General features: G+C 40.9%; 1 protein-coding gene across 1 annotated transcript in view; it reads right to left on the reverse strand.

Moving 5' to 3' along the window:
- Positions 1 to 11,635: 11,635 nt before the first annotated feature.
- Positions 11,636 to 20,663, reverse strand: part of ZBTB20 (zinc finger and BTB domain containing 20) — a 48,369-nt gene continuing 39,341 nt past the window's right edge. Inside the window, exon 3 of the mRNA XM_016200239.2 lies at positions 11,636 to 13,005. Coding sequence (XP_016055725.2) covers positions 12,584 to 13,005 — 422 coding nt within the window. The 3' untranslated portion in view covers positions 11,636 to 12,583. The remainder of the gene's footprint in view (positions 13,006 to 20,663) is intronic.

Raw genomic sequence — 20,663 nt, forward strand, 5'->3', positions numbered from 1 at the left:
GATCAGCGGATCTTAGCATTTTAGTAGCGTCTTTTCTGTTGCTTTCCCTTTTCTGAGTATTCTTCACGAGATTATCAATGCAAAAGACCCAGCGACAATTTTCATTAAATTAATTATTTCCAGCTGCATTTCTAAGATCTGAGGACACAATAAGGATTTGTAGTGTAAAACACATGACCTTCACCGGCAATCAACTCCTATTCTTTGGCCCGAGACCTATTAGTTTAGGTAAATTCAGTTTCTTTCTCATGGAATAGTTTTTTATTTTAACTACTCTATCCTCAAGGTGCAGAGAGAATTTCTCTCGCATGGCTCTCAAGCACTACTCGAAAAGGAAGAGAAGATTTTCATGGAGAAAAGACTCCTTAACGGTGCATGGAAGGCTTTTCCTTCTAAGGGGGGAGGGAGGACAGTAGGGCCCACAGTTATCTAACTGCCGCCCACGGCCATCAAATTAAAGCATCAGAATCTTTTACTATTGTGAGAAGAAAGAGGTAAAGGGAAACAAATAAATTAACAAACAAACTTTATGCAAATACACATTCCTCCAGTTTCAGGTTTTCTAAAAAGTAATAATTATGCTTCAATCAAGGTTTAGAGATAGCAAACAACTGTTTTAATGTGTAAAAGTATTATCCCTTGGCTTTACTATGTCAGTTTCACTTTCTTTGAAGGAATTGCGTCTGTCACACATGTCCTAAAGTCCAGTGCAGAAAATAAACTGGTTTGCTACCAGTCTCAATCTCAGAACACTTCCTAAGCTATACTGGTAAATACTAAAACTATAGACCTGTAAAATGAGATGCAGACTTTCTGAAATGCATTGTGGTGGGGTTTGGCGGAGGAAGCAAGCTTTTTATGGGGAAAAATAGAAAGAAATTCCTTCCTATCCTCCCACATATATATGATAATGTTTCTGACCATGACTTTGCTGCATTAGTTACTGTGAGGGCTGTTGATGCTCCTGAAAGGTGTCAGCTTGGAAAAGCAGGAGGCTCATAAGCAATAAGAAATCCACACCCTGGAGTCTCTAGAATATCAAACAGGATTTGGACATTAATCTAGACTAATGTCGATTGTGGTGAGAAATCCTAGTGTTGGGGTTAGAGTTTTTCTTGGGGGGCTAGAAGGAGCAATGCCAAGAAGGTATCCTGCAGAAACCTTTCTGATGAACTGGACCAAATGGGACCTGCCAGAACCTGATCCTCTCCTACTCCATATTATACTTTAAGTGATAGTATTTAGGATTTTAAAGAGAGTTATATTCTTTCGGAAGCCAGTGCCTGAGGAGAAGAGCACTTTAGATGCAGAGTACTTTAAAAAAAGATGCTGGGAGTGAGAATGGACAAAAGAAGAGAAGGAGAGAACAATTGGGAGAACATGCTACGGGAAGATCACAGTCCTGAGCTACATGAATTCTGGCTTTAAGAAATGTTGGTTTCCTACTAGACACACGACTCGGGAAAGCTTCTGAACCTGCTCTTTACTGCATCGCTCTCTGGGGTGTGAGGGGATGTTATACACTGGTTTGATTAAGAAAAGAGGTGGGTCAAACCAAAAGTCCAATTAAGACTACATTTCTGATATTAAATGTTGATTCTGTTTGTTGACAGGTAAAACAAGGAATGAAGGCATACCCGATGCACTCAAAATCAGGTAACACTCTAAATGTCACAGAGTTTGTCTTCCGAAGAGTGGAGACGCAAGGTAGTATCATGGGAAGGGTGCTGGGCTGGCAGTCGGGGGCTGCTGAGCTCACATCGTCAACATCCTGTACCTGGACAGGCCCAGAACAGTGTCAGTCCTTCGGGCAAGGCTCCAGCCACCGGACAGTTGTAACTCATGGAAATGAGGTGTAGCTCGATGACCAAATTATACGATGAGTGCCTAGGAGCTGGGGAGTGTATTACATGGCCCTTCGAGTACCTCATCTGCCCTATTATTTTATTTAAACACATATTAAGTTTATGTTTGAAAAATAGCTGGTTGCAAAATAGATACCTTAGAAACTTTTTGAATCTTTTCATTTCTTACTAAATGACTGCTTAAAGTTCTAAACCAATTAATAATTATTTGCTTCTCCAAAAGATAACAAATGACAAAAATTCTTCCTAATTGTCTCCTACAATGTGTTTGAATGGAAGTGGCTTTGTTTTTTTTAAAAGAGCTCACTAAGGCTTGAGCATTTGTCAAAATTATTTTGAAATGTTACCTCTTTTGCTGGATTTCTGTAAATCTAATATCTGGTAATATGTCATTTGGCTAAATATAAGCAGGTATTGAAATAGTTAACACTGATATATTTTTTTCTCCCTCAGACATAGTCTACTCATATCAGGAAATTGAACACTGTGGTATTTAAAGAAAAAAAAAATAACAGAAAAAATTTTTCTCTTTATCTTTGGCCAAATGTGAAGGTGAAAGGAATTAATAACCTTAGCTAGTACAGATGACATTTAAAACTGTGACTCAGGCCCTCCTACTCTCAAAAGAACATTGATAACTTTCAGAATCTGAAAGAACAGTGAAGACATGCTTTGCTCTGCCTACCACTCTCAAGTTGATGAACTCATGTCAATGCTCTTTTAAATACCGAAAGCTTAAAGACGGACGTTGACAATGGGGTAGGGAGAAGGGAAATGGGCAGGGGTTCTAATTATTAGAGTTCTTGGGTGGTAATAAGAAGAGGTAATTTAAAGTACTCTTAAAAGAAACAAGAAATAAAGAGAAAGGGTGAGGAAAGCAATGAAGTTGATACAATTTGGGTGTTATGTGATCATTGGAAAAGGAACAGCTTCCCTCTCAATTTACAATCATGTTTGTCTAGTAGAAATATATTTAGTTGAAAAATTTGGAGAGACAGATGAATAATTTTGCTATTAGACTCAATGTTAGCCCTTCAAAGTAGTCTAGAGTAGGCGGTTCCTTAATGAGTACCAGGCTTCATAGCAGAAGGCATTGAGGAGAGCCTGGGTAAAGGGGGTGGGGGAGAATTTATTGGAGGGGCACAGCAGAACAGGATGGAATTTGAAAATAAACATATATTAGAAAAGATGAAAGGAAGAAATTGGTGTTATTCACACTGAGAAGCCTTAATATCGGTCCAGTGTGTGAAGAGCTTTCACGCTGAGTACTATGAACAGCTGTTTTCATTTTGTCCTGAATACAGAACCAAGAGAATGGATTGGTTTCAGACACCCAGGATGGATGTCAAGTTTATCCGACTGTGGAGTTTCCAGGCATTGGGTTGAATAGCTGAAGGAAGCTGAAGAAGCTCTTTTTCAGAAAATAGTACTTGACAATATTTCTGGTTAGGAAGACAGGATGCCGGATTTCTGAAGTTTTCACGATGGCCTGGTTAAGAAGGGAACCAAATCCCCATCTCAACAGACAAATGGAGATACTGAGGGCCAGGTGCCCAAGAGCCATCATTTATTTTATTGATTCTGCAGACTAAAAAATTTATCTATATATAATTTCTGAGTTCTATTTCTATTAGCCTCTGTCATGCAAAGTTCCTCAAAGTCTGGTTTTATTATTATTTTTAAATCTCCTAGGGAAATGAATATTATACAGCCAAGCTGCCTCCAGGGAAGCATTAAAGACTAGTTAAAATAACTGTAAGCATACTGAAAACAGAAAGTACTCAGTAAAGAACCAATCTTAAAAGTCAATGTTTGAAAACAGACTTGGAACGACGAGGCATTTCACTGTCTGAGCTTTTCAGATGAGCAGCCAGCCCTTTGAAACGCAGCCTATTAATTGTTGGCAGGTCACATGGAGGTTAAGCAGGTTCTTGGTCATATTTTTAAAAGCAAATCTGGACAGTGACAGTCCTAGAAGGGAAAATCACAGATACATTCATATGCACTTCTTTTGTTCTTTAGATATTGAGAGGGTCAGGGAAACAAGATCACTTTGACTATGAACCTCTTTGTATCAGCCACACCAAAAAAAAAAAAGTTTCTTTTTTTTTACAAAAAGTTTTCACTTTCCTACATTTGCTAAGTCTGAGCTTAAAAAAATTCTAAAATCCTGTAACGACAATACTGAAGCTGATAATATAAAAAGCAAACTAGAGCAGTAATGATTATTATGAAATGTACCAGATTAACTGCGGCAGGTTGATGGGTAATAAATGCAAAGAAATAACATTTCAATCAACTCATGATCATAGGCAGATTCAAAAGTTAAAATGAATATAATGCAATATATATTTCAATACAGAGTTGTTACATATAGTGTGTATGTTCTAGCTTTCAGGAATACTGCAATGTAGTGTACTGTACGAAGTAAGCATACCTTAATAGGAACTCATATTTCTCCACAAAGTCACTAGTACTGTTAATTTAAAAACAAAAACACCTCATTCTTTTCCAGTAAAAAGAAATAACTATGGTTACAGTCACAGACTTCTTTTGGATATAGAAAGACAATATACATTTAAAAAAATAACAACAATGAAAAGATTGCAACTGTAAGTAGCCTTACTTAACAAAAGTCACCAAAATAGAAGAGGAAAGAAAATGTCCTCTGAATTTTGTAAGTTAGCAGAAATAATCTACATGTGATAAAAAATAATGAACCATCTAGTAAAAGAAGGACATGGGAGTGAGAAAATTGAATCTGTTTCCAGGCCACCCTTCACAGTCAGCTACGAGAGCCAGGTCCATTTAGTCAGAATGGTACCTCACTGAATATTGGAGATAGGCAAGAGCCATCAATTCTTAGAACTTACCCAAAATCATTCCCCCGAGAGTCTATTGGTTTGCTAGGCATGGTAAACAACCCACTCCTGGAAAGACTTCGGCAAAGGCCACGCTGGTTCGGGAGACACAGTTTATGATGTCCTGCAGGTGCGGACAGGATTAGGAAGCTTTAGTTTGGGAGTAAAACTTACAAGTGGGTGGGTTTTGTGTGCACACACTGGGTTGCATAGAGGAAAGACACGGAGGCCTTTAAGCCATGGAATGGCCCAGGCCCAAGTTTATATGGGCCTTGCCTGCACGGGCTCGGTGCCCCCTCCTCTCCAGGAGGCCCGGGGAGGTGCCCCAGACTGCCGCTCCCTCTTGTCTACTTGCCAGTTGAGTACTTCTGTTCTACCTTCTTCTGGAGGAAAACAGCCTGTCACTGTGTGTTTGCTGTGGATCCAACAAGCTGCCTTTGTTTCTCCCAACTCTGAAACGCTACAAAAGCAACAGAGTGGGCAGGTGACTGCTTCCCGGGAAGGGAGCCACAAGTCTGAAGCACAACACAACGGTGGGAAGAAGCAACTGTATCTATGCTCCGGGACCTACTGCTGTGTGTGTTTCGTGTGATACACACACACTCTCAGACTACAAGTGTACACACAAACACGCTCACACACACGCCAGGAAATCCAGTAGAAGTGCAGAGGTGGCTAAGTGCACTGTACTACTCCACACAAGCACATTTCAAGTTCCTCATGGAAGGGGCACATGGAGATGACCGATGCTCGGCTCCTGCAGAACGTCCTAAAGCCTTGTCACAGATGGTGGATGGCACTGATACACCCGGTTAGGGCAACAGAAGCAGATATGTGAGACTCTTGACTAACGAGAAGTTCCAGAATCTATCTTGTCACCGGGAATATGAATTTGGAACACTTTCGTATTGGGAGCATCCCATGCTGGGTGTGTACACGCATAATGTATACTTATTTGCAGACATTTTGGACAGCAGCTGCAACATGCTGGTTGGGTTAAATCCCTTTCATTACTAGAATCTACATATAAAATGCAATGGTTTCGCTGGGCAATAACAAACTTCTGTTGCAACAGTGGTAGAAACAGATGTCTACTACGAGGTTAATTTTTTTTCTTTATCTTGGGTGTATCAGAATCTCACTGAGGCATTTTGAACCAAGGGAACCTCTGAATTTGAAAGAGGGCTAGTACGGACTTTTTATACCCTAATTAGGTATCTCAAAACCCATGACTCCCAGGACTGTGGCTGGATTTTCCCTATGATCTTAGATGAGCCTTCTTCATTGAAGACTTCAAAGTTGTGAGTTTGCATTTAACGAAGAACCACCAGGTAAACCAGATGCCCACTAAAACCGAGAAAAAAAGTTTAGAGATATACACTGTATAGGAAAGAAAGATCTTGTTGAGATTGTGCTCCATCAAGGAAATGATTAAAAATGGAATCCCAGGCCCCTGCAACCCTGTCCTATGGAATTCAGTCTTTAGCTAATATGAGGTCTGTTTCACACCGAGCCCAGACCCATGTCCCAGAAACGGGACAGGAAATAGCAGCCACTTCCTGAGAGCGGCCAGTTCCGGATAGGTTTGGTGCCTCCCCCAAAACTCACTGTTTCCATAGTCTTCAGTCATGAACAGGACTCAATTTTGTGATAATGCAACAATTAAAAAGCAAGAAGCGTCCACCCACATCTCAGCACCCGTCCAATTCTTTCTCTTCTGTCCTATCCCCTGGGCTTTCTGATTTAAGGCAACAATCATTTACTACAAGTGGCATCTGGTGAAAATACCTTAGCTGAGGTCACTTCAGATTAGATTTTAGTCTGAAAGTATTCAGTTTATGGAGCGATAGGCTGGGCCTGGAGAAACCCTGGAATCCAGGTGTTTCAGTCCGTGGTGTGGAAAGATGATATTTCTGGTTTTAACCCAGTTCTGTAAAAGAACCTATGCCATTTTCTGGGATCCATTGATGGACACCAGTGACCACCATGGATTTAGTGTCCACGGAGACAAAAATATTCAGGCTTGGAAAAATCTTTGGAGTTTTTTAGTCAGGCTAATCATCTTAATACATAGTGCTAGAAATGATGCTTTGGGTTAATAATTTCCGCGGTCTGTTCACAGGAACACTGGGTCACCACGGCTTTTCTTCCTGTGGAGGTTTCAGCTGGTTCAGAAATGGCAACTCTACACAGGGGCCCTTGGGAACAGGAAGGTATTCTTTCTCTAAAGCAAGGACACTTCTCTGTCTCTTTTCTGCCTCCATATGCAGCCTGAGCACCGGGGTAGAGATTGCTTTTGAAAGTTTGCCCCCACGTAACCTTATTTCCTGGGCACCTAAGAGAACAGCCCTTGTCTTCATTAAAACAGAGAGAAAGAGCTGTTGCGATCCCAGGCGGGAAGTTCTGTCTAGCCCCAGAAGCCCGGTGGCCTGGTCCACTCAAGCACTCTCTTCAGGCTCTGCAGACGGGGAGGCATTGGGTTGCTTTGCTTTTTCTATGGAATTAGGGAGTCTATTGAAATTCTAGTGCTCCCTTCCTTTTGTCTGTCACCAAGTCACATGGTTCTGTCTTCAGTGTCCTATTTTTCTTTTTTAATTTCTTTTTCTGGGGGACAAAATTAGCCATTTAAATAAAGTTCTTTTCTAGTGAGTAAAGAGGTTTCTCAGAGCCAGAAATCATTCAAAAGAAAGTCTGTTGACCCTATCCATGGAAAAGCCCAGAGATTTCTCTAAATACCTCTTGCCAAACTTCCTTGTACTGTGATTGGACACTTTCTGGTTTTGCATTATTGGGTGCTGAATACCTTTTGCAATTCTTTTGTTCTCTTCCCCAGGGCTTCCATTACCCTGGACTTCAACTCATTCCTAAATTAATGAATTCTTTCAGAAGATTTCTTTTAAGAGGCATGTCACAACAGAAAGGGCACTCTCCCATTCTCCTAAATCCCAAGGGTATCTCAGGTTGTGTTTGCTCTTACGTTGTACCTTCGTTTTGTTTCTTTTTGCTACAGCAGTACACTGGCTGGAGCAGAGGCAGATACGTTATCTAATACCTTTGCTGTAGACTCACATATCCTTTGCTCCCAGCCTCCAACTAATTAAATAACATCTATAACAACAGAGGAAGGCTCCAGAACGGGCACGTCTAGTGTGAACCCTGGCCAGATGTATTTCATTGCCCCCTTTCCTAAGGACAACAAGTGTGGGGAGCATTATGGGAGCCACAACTAGGAAGCAACATGAACCTTCACTATGTTCTCTTGGGGATCTGAGGGATTTATAAGGGACACACCTCATTTTGAACTTCTATGCTGAGGGAAAACACTGATTTGGAGCATGGGCTGGGCACATGCTGTTGGTGTGCTTGGAAGATGGAAGTACATGTAGGTCAAGCCACTAGGACTTATGTGAAACAAACCCACCCAGAGGAAACCTCTTCTTTCACATCAGAATGCACAAATTCTAACTCTTCATAGGTTGGGAAAGGGTTTTCTTGGTCCTTGTAGAATATTGGGATGATACAAAATAAAACCCCTATGACTTCTAAACAAAGCAAATCCAAGCCATTCTTTCTAAGACCACAGAGCTAGCCTGACCTCCAAGATGCCCAGGAAGAAGGGATGGACTGCAGCTGGGACAAAAGCAGAAAATTATCCACCAGAGTTTCTTATGGCACAAACAGATTCAGGGCATTAGAAATTTGGGGAAGGAAAAGTCTATAAAACTCTCATTAGGAGCTAAAGTTTTACTCAATTCAAATATATAGAAAAAAACACTTTGATATACCTTTACTTCAGGTTTTTTTTTGGCCTGGCTTATTTCTCAATCAGATCCATGTGTTCCAATTCCTTCCTTTTTTAGGGTTATGTTCGACACTTGGGGTTCGGGGAATACAAATATTGGCATTTAATAGGGAAAACTGTCCATTACGCTGAGATGCTACCAAGTTTTTAGTGCTTGAAAATTTTATTCTTCATAAACTGTATCTAAATGCCTTGGGATACATATTCCTCTTGGACATTTTTCCTTACCCTTGCTCAGCTGACCCAGTTTTAAAATCATAAATTGCTAAAAAAAATGTTATTTTCCATACCAGTTCTTGTACTCATCCCATACTTATCCTAAGAGGTGTTAAATCTGGAACACCTGCTTCTATTTTATCTATTTATTTTCCCCTGGCTACTGAAAAAAATTTTCTTAGCACTTATAGCATCCTAGCATGACGTTCTAAATGCAAGAAGATTGTTGGATTTGAAGTAAAAAAAATGAAAGGATTCATGCTCATCCTCTATTCCCGAAGCCAAATATGTTTCCTCATTTCCTAAGATGTTTGTGATTATTTAAAAGTAAAGATAGACAACCTGAAAGCATCTCTATCTTTTTAAAATAGGTATGACTGGTTTAGTTTCTAAAATGTAGGTCAGGTTGGAAAGCAGCCTTTTCAAGGCCAGAACATAAGGCAATGGCCCCACAGCAAGTTCATCACTCCCCCAGGTTAGATCTTCCAGTCTAGCTTCTTCCTCTCTCCTGAGAACAATCTGCCAACAACGACTTTAGGCTGCGAGATGTTTGAGAGGAACAGACACACATGAAAACAGGTAGAAAAAGTCCACAGCTCTGCAAACCTGGATGGTCCATGCTGTCATAATGATCACATCACCTTGCCAAAAATTCTTTAGGGATCCTCTGACATTTTAAAAAAAGACATACTTCCTTTGAAGGAAAGGAATGAATATTAGGTTTTCAAGCCCAACGAGAACTTTTCCCCTATATGTTCTATAACAAAAGATGGATTTTAACTCAATTGTTTAGCTTTTGACATGGCAAATTAGCATTAAGGCAAATGGGTTTCCTTTGAATTTGAGAAACAGATAGGTAAAGGTGGCTCATAATGGCACCCAAGATCAAGTTTTCTGGAGGTATTCTGAATTCTGTCTACTTTGCTAAGATTTAAATAAGAACACTGTTTTAAAAGCTACTGTCAAATAATTGAAAAATATTTCAAAGTGGCTTTTGACCTTTATTTGTTTATAAGATATGCTGAGTGATATCATGTCATTTTCGTCTAGACGAAAAAATTTTTTTTCTTAATGTCAATTTTTTCTTTTGTAGGTTGAATGACTTGTTTTCAAAATATCAAAACAATTTCATGACGTGGTTAATTAACTAACGCTCCCTCTGTTGGTATTAAGTGGAAATATTAGTCTTACAACATTGCTATTTTAAAAAGAAAAATTAGCAAGAGAAAAATGGGCTTTTTCTTATTTTTCAAGTTGTTTTCTACTAACTTTTAAAACAGGTCAATTTGGACATGCAGTTCTTGGCAGGCCTTCTCTTAGAAATCATGATGGGTGATACTCAACAGTCAATTAACCATCCAAGTCTACATTAAAACATCTAGCAAAATATTTACTGAGTTAAAGACCACAGGACCAAATCAAACTCACATATACTCCAGCTGCACTAACCATACTAACATCACCAAGAAATTATGGATAAAATCTGATTTAATGAAAAGTCTAAAATACATGGGTGAAACCAATTTAGCCATTACAGAGCTGCTTCCCTTGGAAGACTTCTTTGCTATAGTTTTTGAAAATAAGTTGCTGGAAAAAAAATCAGTTAAAATACAAAATAATTTTGAAACTAAAATACTCTATTGTTTTCTCTTTTAAAATTCTAGTTTGGTGTTTCTGCTTTGTTTAAAGTTTTAATTTCCCCCTTAAGAGTGTTAAAAATATGCCCGGCAATGTAATCACCTTTGGCATGTGTTAGGTTTAAGAATTCCTGTACTTGAGTTGGAACCCCTTCAGGACACTGTCTATAAATAGAAAAATCTCTATTATAATACCTTGATCAGGACCGAGGAGAGAAATCTCAATTAGGAAGAGAGAGTGGCACCTTGGATGATGCAATGGGTAGGTGGCCTTTGAATGATGAATGCTGGCATCTGAGAAATGTTACCTTCTTTATAGCCTTTCCAAAAAGCAAGGGTTAATGAATCAGCTAGAGAATGGTCATCTTATTTCACCCTCTCAACCATGGTGGAAATAGTCGAAAGGTGATATCTGGAAGGAAGAAAGTAATTTTGGCATCGAGGCTTCCTGCTCTGTCACAGGCTTCTGCTACTGTTGCTCTCTGTAGCTGTGAAGGGTGAGGAGCTATGGCGGAGTTCTGTGAGCTCCTCCTCCAGGCTGACCACAAAGGGAAAGAACCCATTTGTCAAGACCTCTAAACTACTAGTGTTTCATCAAAGAAAGCAGTCAAGTCCATAGAAATTCTACAATCATAAGATCTCAATGAACTTCTAGAGAACCAAGAAATCTGTTTCTGAAAGTTAAAGTCCCTCCCATGAAAAAGAACAGAATTCTAAATGGATCAGTTGAAAAAAAAAAAAAATTCAGTGGAGCAACCTAGGCTTCCTAAAAGTCAAAGAACTACATATCAAAATACAAAGCAGCAGTTCAAATTACAGCAGGGATGGGCGGGCCACAGAGGCCCTCATCAACCCAGGCAATACTTAAAATAATAAAAATTAAGAAAAATTAAAAAAAATATGAAGAAAATATCCTTCCTCTCTTTCAAATATAACTTTAATTGCCTTTTATTCTTTCTATCTGGAAGCAGTATCGCTAACCTTAACAGTCTTGACTTAACAAAAAATATATATATGTGTGTGAAATAAAATAAAAGAGAAGGGATTGGTGGCAGTGTATGCAAAACCAAAATGGAAAAAAAAATTACTTTTAACAATCTCACTTTTTTTTGTTTTTTTTTTACACAAATACTGTTGTAAATATATTAAAAAAATCGGCATTCTATCTGGTAAACGTCACTTTTGCCCCTCTATAAAATTTTGAATTAAAAAAGCCTCAAGAACTTTTTATTGTTCCCCCCCCCCTTTCATTTCTCTTTCTCTTTCTCTTCCACAAGAATATATCCTGACACTTTTTTTTGTAATTTTTTTTTTGCAAAGATTGTTGGAAATAATCCTTCTCTTGTACCTATAGAAACGTAGGTGCAAACCTCTGATATCTTTGTTTTATCTGCATTCCTGCCTTTCATGAAAGTCCCTCTTGATTGAGCTGAGGCTGTGGCTCAGCGAAGACACTGAATAAATACGATAGCCACTGTTGCTTGATGCTCGTCCAAGTCTTCCTGGCTTCTGATGAACGGGGGGCCTGGAGGAGGTGGGCTGGGGTGTGTGGACAAGCAGAATCTGGGGGAGAAGCCTGCCATTCGCCTTCCCCACATCACCAAACCCACTGCCCCTTCCCACCTCCACAGCCCTTTTATGAAATCAGACAACATGGTAGGTGGAAATCAGCAGGGCCTCTCCTCTGGGTTTTCAACCAGAAGTGAGATTCCACAGTTTTAACTGGTTACTGTGAAGTCCAAGTGGCCAGAATTGTGAAAATGTCCACTGAAACACTGCAAGCGGTGTACTTAAAGACAGTCGGCCTTTTAGATTTCGTTATATATTTTTTGTAGTGCTCTTCACAAGTGAGAAAAAAAACTTTTTTTTTTTAACTTTTTTAAAAAGATTTTTTTGTAAAGAAGGGTTGTATTTAGAGGCCAGTAGCTAGAGATCCAACCAGTGGACCTCTTGAAACACTACCAGGCCTTAAGGCCACCATCCGAGGGAGGCTGGGAAAACTATTCTTCACCCGAGCCTCCGGAAATGTAATGTACCAGCAGGCAAAAAACAGTTCTTCATGTAGTACAAAATGAAACGAAACAAAAACAAAAACAAGAAAGTAAAAACGAAACCGAAACATTTCTTAAATTCTAGTGCCATAGCTTTTTTTTGTTTGTTTCTTTTTTGTTGTTTTGTTCATAAGAAAGAGAAAGATATTACTTATCCGTCAGACACGTGCATCCTCATGTGGTCGTTGAACTGCTCGATTTGGTCAAACTTTGCTGGACAGACGGAGCAGACGTAAGTGGTCCCCTCCGTGCAGGCCACCACCCCCGGGGGGCCAGCGCGGGCTCCCGGGGGTGTGCCCGCGGGAGGGGTCCCGTTGCTGGCGCTGTGCAGGGCCACGTGTCGCTCCAGGAGGGTCTTGTGGGAGAACTTCTTTTTGCAGATGTAGCACTCGTAGGACTTCTCCCCCCGGTGGAGGCGCATGTGCACGTTGAGAGAGCTCTTCTGGGTGAAGCGCTTGTTGCAGATGCTACACTGGTACGCCCTCACGCCTGTGTGTGTCACCATGTGCTTGATAAGGTAATCCTTTAAGGAGAAGGAGCGCCAACAGATGCTGCATTGGTGGGGCTTCTCGCCTGGGGATGTGGGAGGAGACAGCCAGCAGGATGGGGCGAGACAGAGCGGGGGAGGGAGGCAGAAACACAAGACAACAAAGAAACAAAAACAAAAACAAATTAAAAAAATAAGGTCTGATTCGTGAATGGGTCACTCTTGATTGGAAAGATCCAGTCCTCCCTGGCCTCTCATGCTGAGAAACCTTGCTTTAAGGTGATGCCAGGGCAGTCTAGCGTTTCTGTGTCCCTGTGTCGGAAATGGCTTCCTTGGAAAGCTACAAGATATTCCCCACTAAAAGTCTTTAAAGGCTACTTTAAGGGGGTCATTTTCCTTGTCATCACTAGGGGATTTAACTATGTGTTTACCATTAATGTTATCAAACAAATGTAAGAAATAAGAGAGAAGGAAGATCTTTGGAGACATGGGGTTCTCCACAATCTCTGGGAACTAAGCACAGTGATCACGTAGCTTGGCTCCTTGGTGACACTCTCCATTTTCAGTATTCTATCTTGTAAACCCACTCATGTCTTGATTTTAGGTCTGGCAAATACTGGGCAACACAGGAATAAGCCATTCGGAAGAGCGACACTTTCAATTTTATCTACTTTAGACAGAAATCTTCCTAAAATGTAACTTAAGAGTTAATTGGCTATTCTGTTAATTGACTGCACTGAACTGGCCTTGTCTGGTGTGGAGGGTTGAGTAGGTGGCAAACAGCACGGTGCTCTCAAATGGTCCTGTTCCAGTCCAGGCCCCAACATATGGCCCGCTACTCTGACAAATCTCCAAAAGCCCCTGATGTATACAGTCCTATGTACCTCACTGTGCTCGTGTTGACATAAAAAAAAAAACATATGAAATCACTCTGCAGACCACCAAGTGCGGTGTGGGAATACTCACATGGTATTCCTATTACAACACTATTCTCCCCCCCCCCCATTAAATGTTTCCATATGCTTTTTTTGACCTCTTGGGTCAATTTTAAAAATAGTTTTCTCCTTTAATCTCAGTCTGTTGGCTGAAACTCTTCTTTCTCCTCTTTCTCCTCAGTTTACTGCTTTGGTTTGCTGTTGACTTAAGAAACCAAGCCATCAAGCTTGTTAAAAGCAGTAAGGTAAGTATGAATATTGTCACTGAATGACCACACGAGGTGCTCTGCTCTAAGTAACATCCATAGGCCTGTGACATCTCTGGATAAACAGAGACTTGTTTTTTGTTGGTGCTGTTTGTTTTCAGCTCTGCTCTTGACAGGTGAGATGAACTACATTAAGGTACTTCCATCTCCCACCTCATTTCTGATTGGCCACTTCATCAGAAAAGAAAGTCCTAGTTCTGTGGATGATTCCACAACCCAGCCTAAAGCCCCCAGGGCCTTTGAAGTTCTCTATGGTAATATTTCAACATCTGGACTATGCATCAAGGTAGGAAATCTATTTCTTAAATTTGAGTTAACTTCAATTAAAATATGCGCCTTCTGTTCCCATTCCCCCCCCCACTACAGAACAGAAGAGGTTTGATGTGTCATAGTAATAATGGCCATGAAAACAGTCACCCTGGATTGAGTGCTTACCATACGCCACACTCAGTGTTGGTGCTTTACGCTCTCGATCTGCTTTATGAAACTTTATCCCATCAGAAAGCTTCCTCATTGTGTTGTAAACAGAAAAGAATATGCTTTGAAGCACACGATTGTGAGAAATGGCTGTTTCGTTCAGGAATCACTCCACAAATTTCCTAATTTCATGGACCTTTGAATTTTCTCCTTTACTTATTCACAAACACTTTGGCCTGCCTCCCGTTCCTCTCAACTCCCTTCTGATTTCCTCTCCCTCATTCCCACTAATGGGATAGTCTGATCCACAGGATCACAAGGTTAGAAGAGAAACATTTATTTCACTTTTACACTAATATGAGGGCGTTTCAGGAAGCCTCCTTCCTAAATGAAGCGTTCAGCCCCTGCATGGTGTTTACATAGATACATTTTTTTGAAATGAGAGACTCTAGGAGAGAGAGTCATGCAAGTTATTTTTAGTTGAAACATTTCTGTCAGCTGTAAACATGTTTGGAACTCAAGCTGGTCTTTGCCATCCTGGTAGTCTGGGTACACTCTCTAAAGGCTACAATAGGCTGGCCAACTATCTTTAAAACATGTCCACCTGTCACCTTTCATGGGACGCATGCCTTCTTAAGTACCAGATGGTATTTTGGCTGCTAGGGAGTTGAAACATTGTCTATATTAGAGAGATCTCACCCTTTGAAACTTTTACCTTCTCGTGTTTTTTCCCTCCAGGCAAGGTCACTGATGAAGGCTTTTTACTTTCACACCCTTCTCATTTGACTTTAAATTGATTCTTCACAGTTGTCATCTTTCCCTTCATAGCACAGATCTGTATGCGGTTTGCATGCACCAAGTGTTGGTTTGGCCATTAATTATCTGTGCAACCCTGGGCTTTCTACGTGTTCTCATCTCTCTGGGTTTGTTTCCCTTCTGAAAGTGAGCAGGACCGAGCACCTGCCATGGTCCTTTGCAGATCTGGTGGTGTTCTGTCCACCGCGGCCCACGCCCCTGAGGACTCCAGTCCCAGCCTTGTCAGTGTATGACTTGAGGGCAACCTGCTTAAATCACTCAATGCATCCGCAGTCCCACATTTTAAATAGTGCAAAGTATCCTGTTCCATTCCCTGCCATGGAAAATGGTGTGACAATTAATGAGGGAAAATGTTTGCAAGGCAAGCACTTGGGAGCCCCTTAAAGGAAAGTGCTCTCAGTAATTATTAAGGTGCTGTGTTGGTGGAGCACAGGCATTCCAGGACTGTCTTACTAAATGGGGTGTATTTTCAGGGTAGTCAGGTGTCCACAACTTTTATTTCTATGTTTGCATTTGAAACAATATGACTCAGTAGAAACACTGTTAATATTTTTCTTTCCTGTTCCCCCCCCCCCCCCCCCCGCATATTACCTATAGCGACCCCCAAAGGGCTTTCAGAATTACACATGGCATGATGTGGTCTGCGGACTCTTGCTCTCCGTGGAGAGAAGATGAGGGTAGTGGATGGTTTTCTAGGTGTGAACTTATGGCCAGAAACGGCAAGCCCAGTTCGTTAGATTCAAAGCAAAAAAGCCCACAAAGTACAAAACAGACACTAGAATTTTAATGTGAGGGGGAAGCTCATATAAGCCCCTTAGCTTTAAAATGATCCGTTTTGGGGCTAATCAGATGCAGGAGTCAGATATGAATTCAATTTCCTTGGCTGAGTGACTTGGGCATGTTACTTAACCTCTCTAAGCCTCAGTTTCCTTATCTGTAACTTGAGAATAATACAGTAAATACCTGTCTTGTGAAGGCATTTTGAAAATTAAAGAGATAAGGCACTTAGCACAGAGTATGTGACCATTTTAAGAAAAACTCAACCGTTCCCTTCGGCACAAAGGAATTGACGATAAATGAAACCAAGGGAGAAATGACTGGTGTGGTGTGGGGAAGCCAACCCAGGATTTGAAAAACAGTAGTTTCAGATGATCGATATAGCCGCTATGTAATTCAGAGATAAGGGTATATAGACTGCTCCCAGTTGTATATGCTAATGGAAGAAGTGGTGCCATGAATAAAATGTCAGCAAATGGCACTGAGGATTTCTTAGCAACAACTGAGCTCTGGGGATGGAGAAAGCAGACAGCACGTGAGGAATCTAGGGGGGCAGTGTCCCTTACTGTTCCAAGGGTGGGGGAGTAGTGGACGCATACACTTTCCTCCATCTTTTGGCTCATGCTCTCTAAAGAGCCGCTTTTCAGCTCCTTCTCCTGTGCCAGCACTACCGTGACGGACAAGTGTGTGGGGGGAGGTTAATAGATGCAGAGGGTCTGCCCGAAGTTCAAGTAAAATACATCCTAATGGGCTAAGCCATCCCGATTCTGAATGGTGACCTCTGTCCTGGGGGCTCAGCAAGAGCCCACTAATCCTGCTGATTCTTTCTCATTCTACCCAGGCTTTTCCTGGGTTGCTGGAAGGACACTGAATGCTGTTACCAGGATGTTTTCTGAGCACTGTTTCCACCTCTCTCCCCCAGTTTCTAGGTTTCTCCATCATCCGCTCTAGCACAACACCGTCCTCAGGCGAGGGCCCAGAAGACCCAGCCTGGGCGCGGCGAGGGCAGGCATCTCGGAGGGAAGAGGGGGTGTGGCCTGCGCAAGGTGGCTAAGGGCAAGGAAAACAGAAGGGGTCCCTGAAATCGCAGGTGCTCTGAATGGGGAAAATCAAGATTGGAACAGAAAGTGGGAAACGCTCAGTGACAACAACGGAAGGGTGTTCAGATGGCATCAGCCTTCACTGACTGAGGGTCTGCGCTCCGCCAGGGAAGTCCCATGGGGGGGGGGCTGCACCCCTGAGATCCGGGTGCTGTCAGCCTTCCTCTCGGTTCCGGGGTGCCAACCCAGAGCCAGCTTGGCCTGTGAGGCCTTCTGGTGGGGGAGGGGGATTGCCTATTGGGGACACACTGCATTCACAAAACATCTCTGGCTTGAATGACAACTAAAATATTTTGGTGTTAAGCAGAATTTCGAAGATCTCGGGGAATATCACCCTTATTACTCAACTTTTCTTTCAACTTTAGGAGTGGGGTAGATATTAACCTCCCGAGAAGGTGGTATCTCCATTAGAGGGGTACAGTAACATCCTGAAGGGGACTCGGCAAGTCAGTAATAGCTGAGAGTATGGCCCCAGCCCAGACAGGTGATCCCCTCCTTCCCCTGCGCCCTGGGTTATGCTGCAGGATGTCTGATGCTGCTACAACGCACAACATGGTTGTTCCTAAATGTTTGGTAATGTTACAGCATTTACAGTTAAGTGCTTTTACATAAATTATATTATTTGGTTCTCAGAGCAACCATGTAAAGTAACTATTATTAAGATCTGTATCTTATGTGGCAAAAAGCTGAGGTTCATATTGATTACAGAATTTACCTAAAGTCACTCAGTCAGAAAGTGGTAAAACTAAGGCTTTCTCATTCATACCTGATACTCACTCATTAGTCCACAGCTTGATATAATTAATAGCTCCGTCTCTATTTGAGAATTATCACATCATCTCGATCTCACTATTATTACTCTATTGATGACATTGTTATGTTACTATCATTGCTATAACTATTTATATCAAATTCATGGCTGAAGTTGCCGAACTTCTCAAAGTAAACAAAATTATCCTATGTGCAGAGGACACTAATGGGCTAAAAACCACTGAATGGGCTGCTGATAAAATAATTCAGAAAAAGACCCAACCACCTACCATTTGTTGGTGAAGGAAACAACTAGGAACACAGATACAATATATTCTCTAGCAAATAAAAATGAAAAAGAAGGAAGGGAAAAGAAACTCAAGTCTTGCTGAGAAAATAATGCATTTATGTATAAGTCCCTTGAATTACATTCTCTTGAAAAGCATGCTCACATTTCTGAATGTTCATTCACTTACTCAACAAATTTTTTTAAGCAACTGCATGCACTAACCTATATTCATTTATAGATTTTAAAGCAAAAAGTCCAAAGATTGGGTTTTAAAGAAAAGTTCCACTGGGATAGCACTGCCAGATAAACGATATGACATCCAGTAAAATCTGAGTATCTGATAAACAATGATTTTTTAGTCTGAGTATGTCACAGATATTGCACAAGACAGACTAAAAAATACTATTTATCCAAAATTCAAATTTAACTGAGTTTCCTGTATTTTTGTTTGCTGAGGTTGATAACCCTAGACCTGGTGGTAAATAAATACCCTAAATAGCATCTTGGTCAATCTTATTATTATGTGTGCAATTTTGTTACATAGAGCAGGGTAAGAACACATAGAACATGGTATCTAAAGCATGTTCACATCCTTGGAGAAGCACTTAATGTATAAATGTGCAAAGTATTTTTGCATTATTTCTGTGGAGCTATGTTATACACTAAGTAAACCACTCTGGAAACAGACCACTTTTCCTTCTGGAGAAGAACTGTCAGAGAAGAATTCAGTTCCTTCACTGATCAACATTTGTTGAATGTTTGTTTATAAGGTATTATGCTGGGTATATTTGAAGTATGAGATATATATTATCTATCTTTATGTATCTTTTAAAGATATATAATTATATGTAAAGTTGTTTCTGCTCTCACAGAGTTCTCATTCTAATGGGAAGGTGTAAAGATACCCACATGATGCTAATACAGGTCAGTCCTGTTACGTGCCAGAAGGGATACTTGTGCCGTGGCACCTGTGCAGTTTGAGGGGCTTAGCTCACGTCTCACACGAGAGATTCTTGCTTCCACAATGAAACCAAGTTGTTATCCATTACTCCGGCATACTTTTTCCAAACACATGGATTCTTATGAGTGGAATTTTAGAGAACAATGCTATGTAACAAAAGCGACCAGATGCCATCTTCCTCCTGATCACCTAGCCGTCTAAGGAGGTGACTCTGAATTTGTGAGGCAGGGCTCGTTAAGACAGACGGCTGGGTTGCACCCCCAGAGGTCCCGATGCAGGGACGGGTTGGGCCGGAGAACCTGCATGCTGCTGGCATGGGCTCGCACTTCCCGAACCAGTTATCTCTGAGTTTTCCCTATTGCTTCCTTTTCATCCACACCGACACTTATCCTTCCATGTCCTCTGTCTTCCCCTTCCATTCCCACTCCTTTGACTTTTGTTTTTTAATCTTGGGAGGAAGCATAGAGGAGTCCTGCTTTGTCCCACTACAGGATGGTTTATGTTATCTTTGTTTTTTCTCCGATACTCTTGTTTTCAAATATCTCCTTAACTCTTGGTTTCCTTTCTTACAAATTTTATAAAGATGCAGTAAAGTGAACTGAGAAACTCCTAGAAGAGATGAAGTCCTACTGTAGTTTGTCTGGCAGAAAAAGAGCAATTAGGTGAGAGATTTTCTTTTACTCTTAAAAAAAAAATACTTAAGGAGTCAGAAGGAAGTTCAAGGGAAACCCAAGGAGTATCACATTGCCTCAGCACTTGAATTCCATAGAGGAAGGAAACACGTCGAGAGCTTATTATTTAGAGATTGGATATAGAGCAAAGAAACCCAATGTCTCCTAGGAGGAGGGGGTACAGTAATGATGATGATAACCTTGTTAAACATTAAGTAGTACTTTACCTTTTATGAAAAGCTCTCCCATTCATCATACCTTTACAGCTACTCAAAAGGCAGGCAAATTATTATTTCCATTTTAAACTCAAAGAAACGGAGGGTTATGAAATTAAGTGACTTGCGTAAGGCCACAATTAGAGGAACCAAACTCAACCCAAATAATATAATTCCAGTACAATCATCTTTCACTTATGTCCCCACTCTACATTTTAGTATTATAATAGTTTTGGAATATGCTTTATAACCAGGGCTTCCTTGGTTCTCTAAGTTAGAGCTTTGCGCCAAAGTAAATACAATAGGCTACTTATTTGTCTCAAACACTTCCTCTCAATGAATATGTGGATCATTAACATACAGATACACAGAATTTTACTTGGAATCCAATTTCAAAATTGATTTTCTGCAGTTGTTGAAAGCAAGTATCACTTACATGAAACGGAGCTACAGAAATGCTAAGCCAGTGACCATGCATAGCAGCTGTGATGCCAAGGACCCAAATGCCTTCCCTTTGAGCTCTGTTAATATACTTTATTGGTAGGAT

Source organism: Miniopterus natalensis, chromosome 6 (assembly GCF_054644295.1).
Source record: "Miniopterus natalensis isolate mMinNat1 chromosome 6, mMinNat1.hap1, whole genome shotgun sequence".
NCBI classification, from domain to species: Eukaryota; Metazoa; Chordata; class Mammalia; order Chiroptera; family Miniopteridae; genus Miniopterus; species Miniopterus natalensis.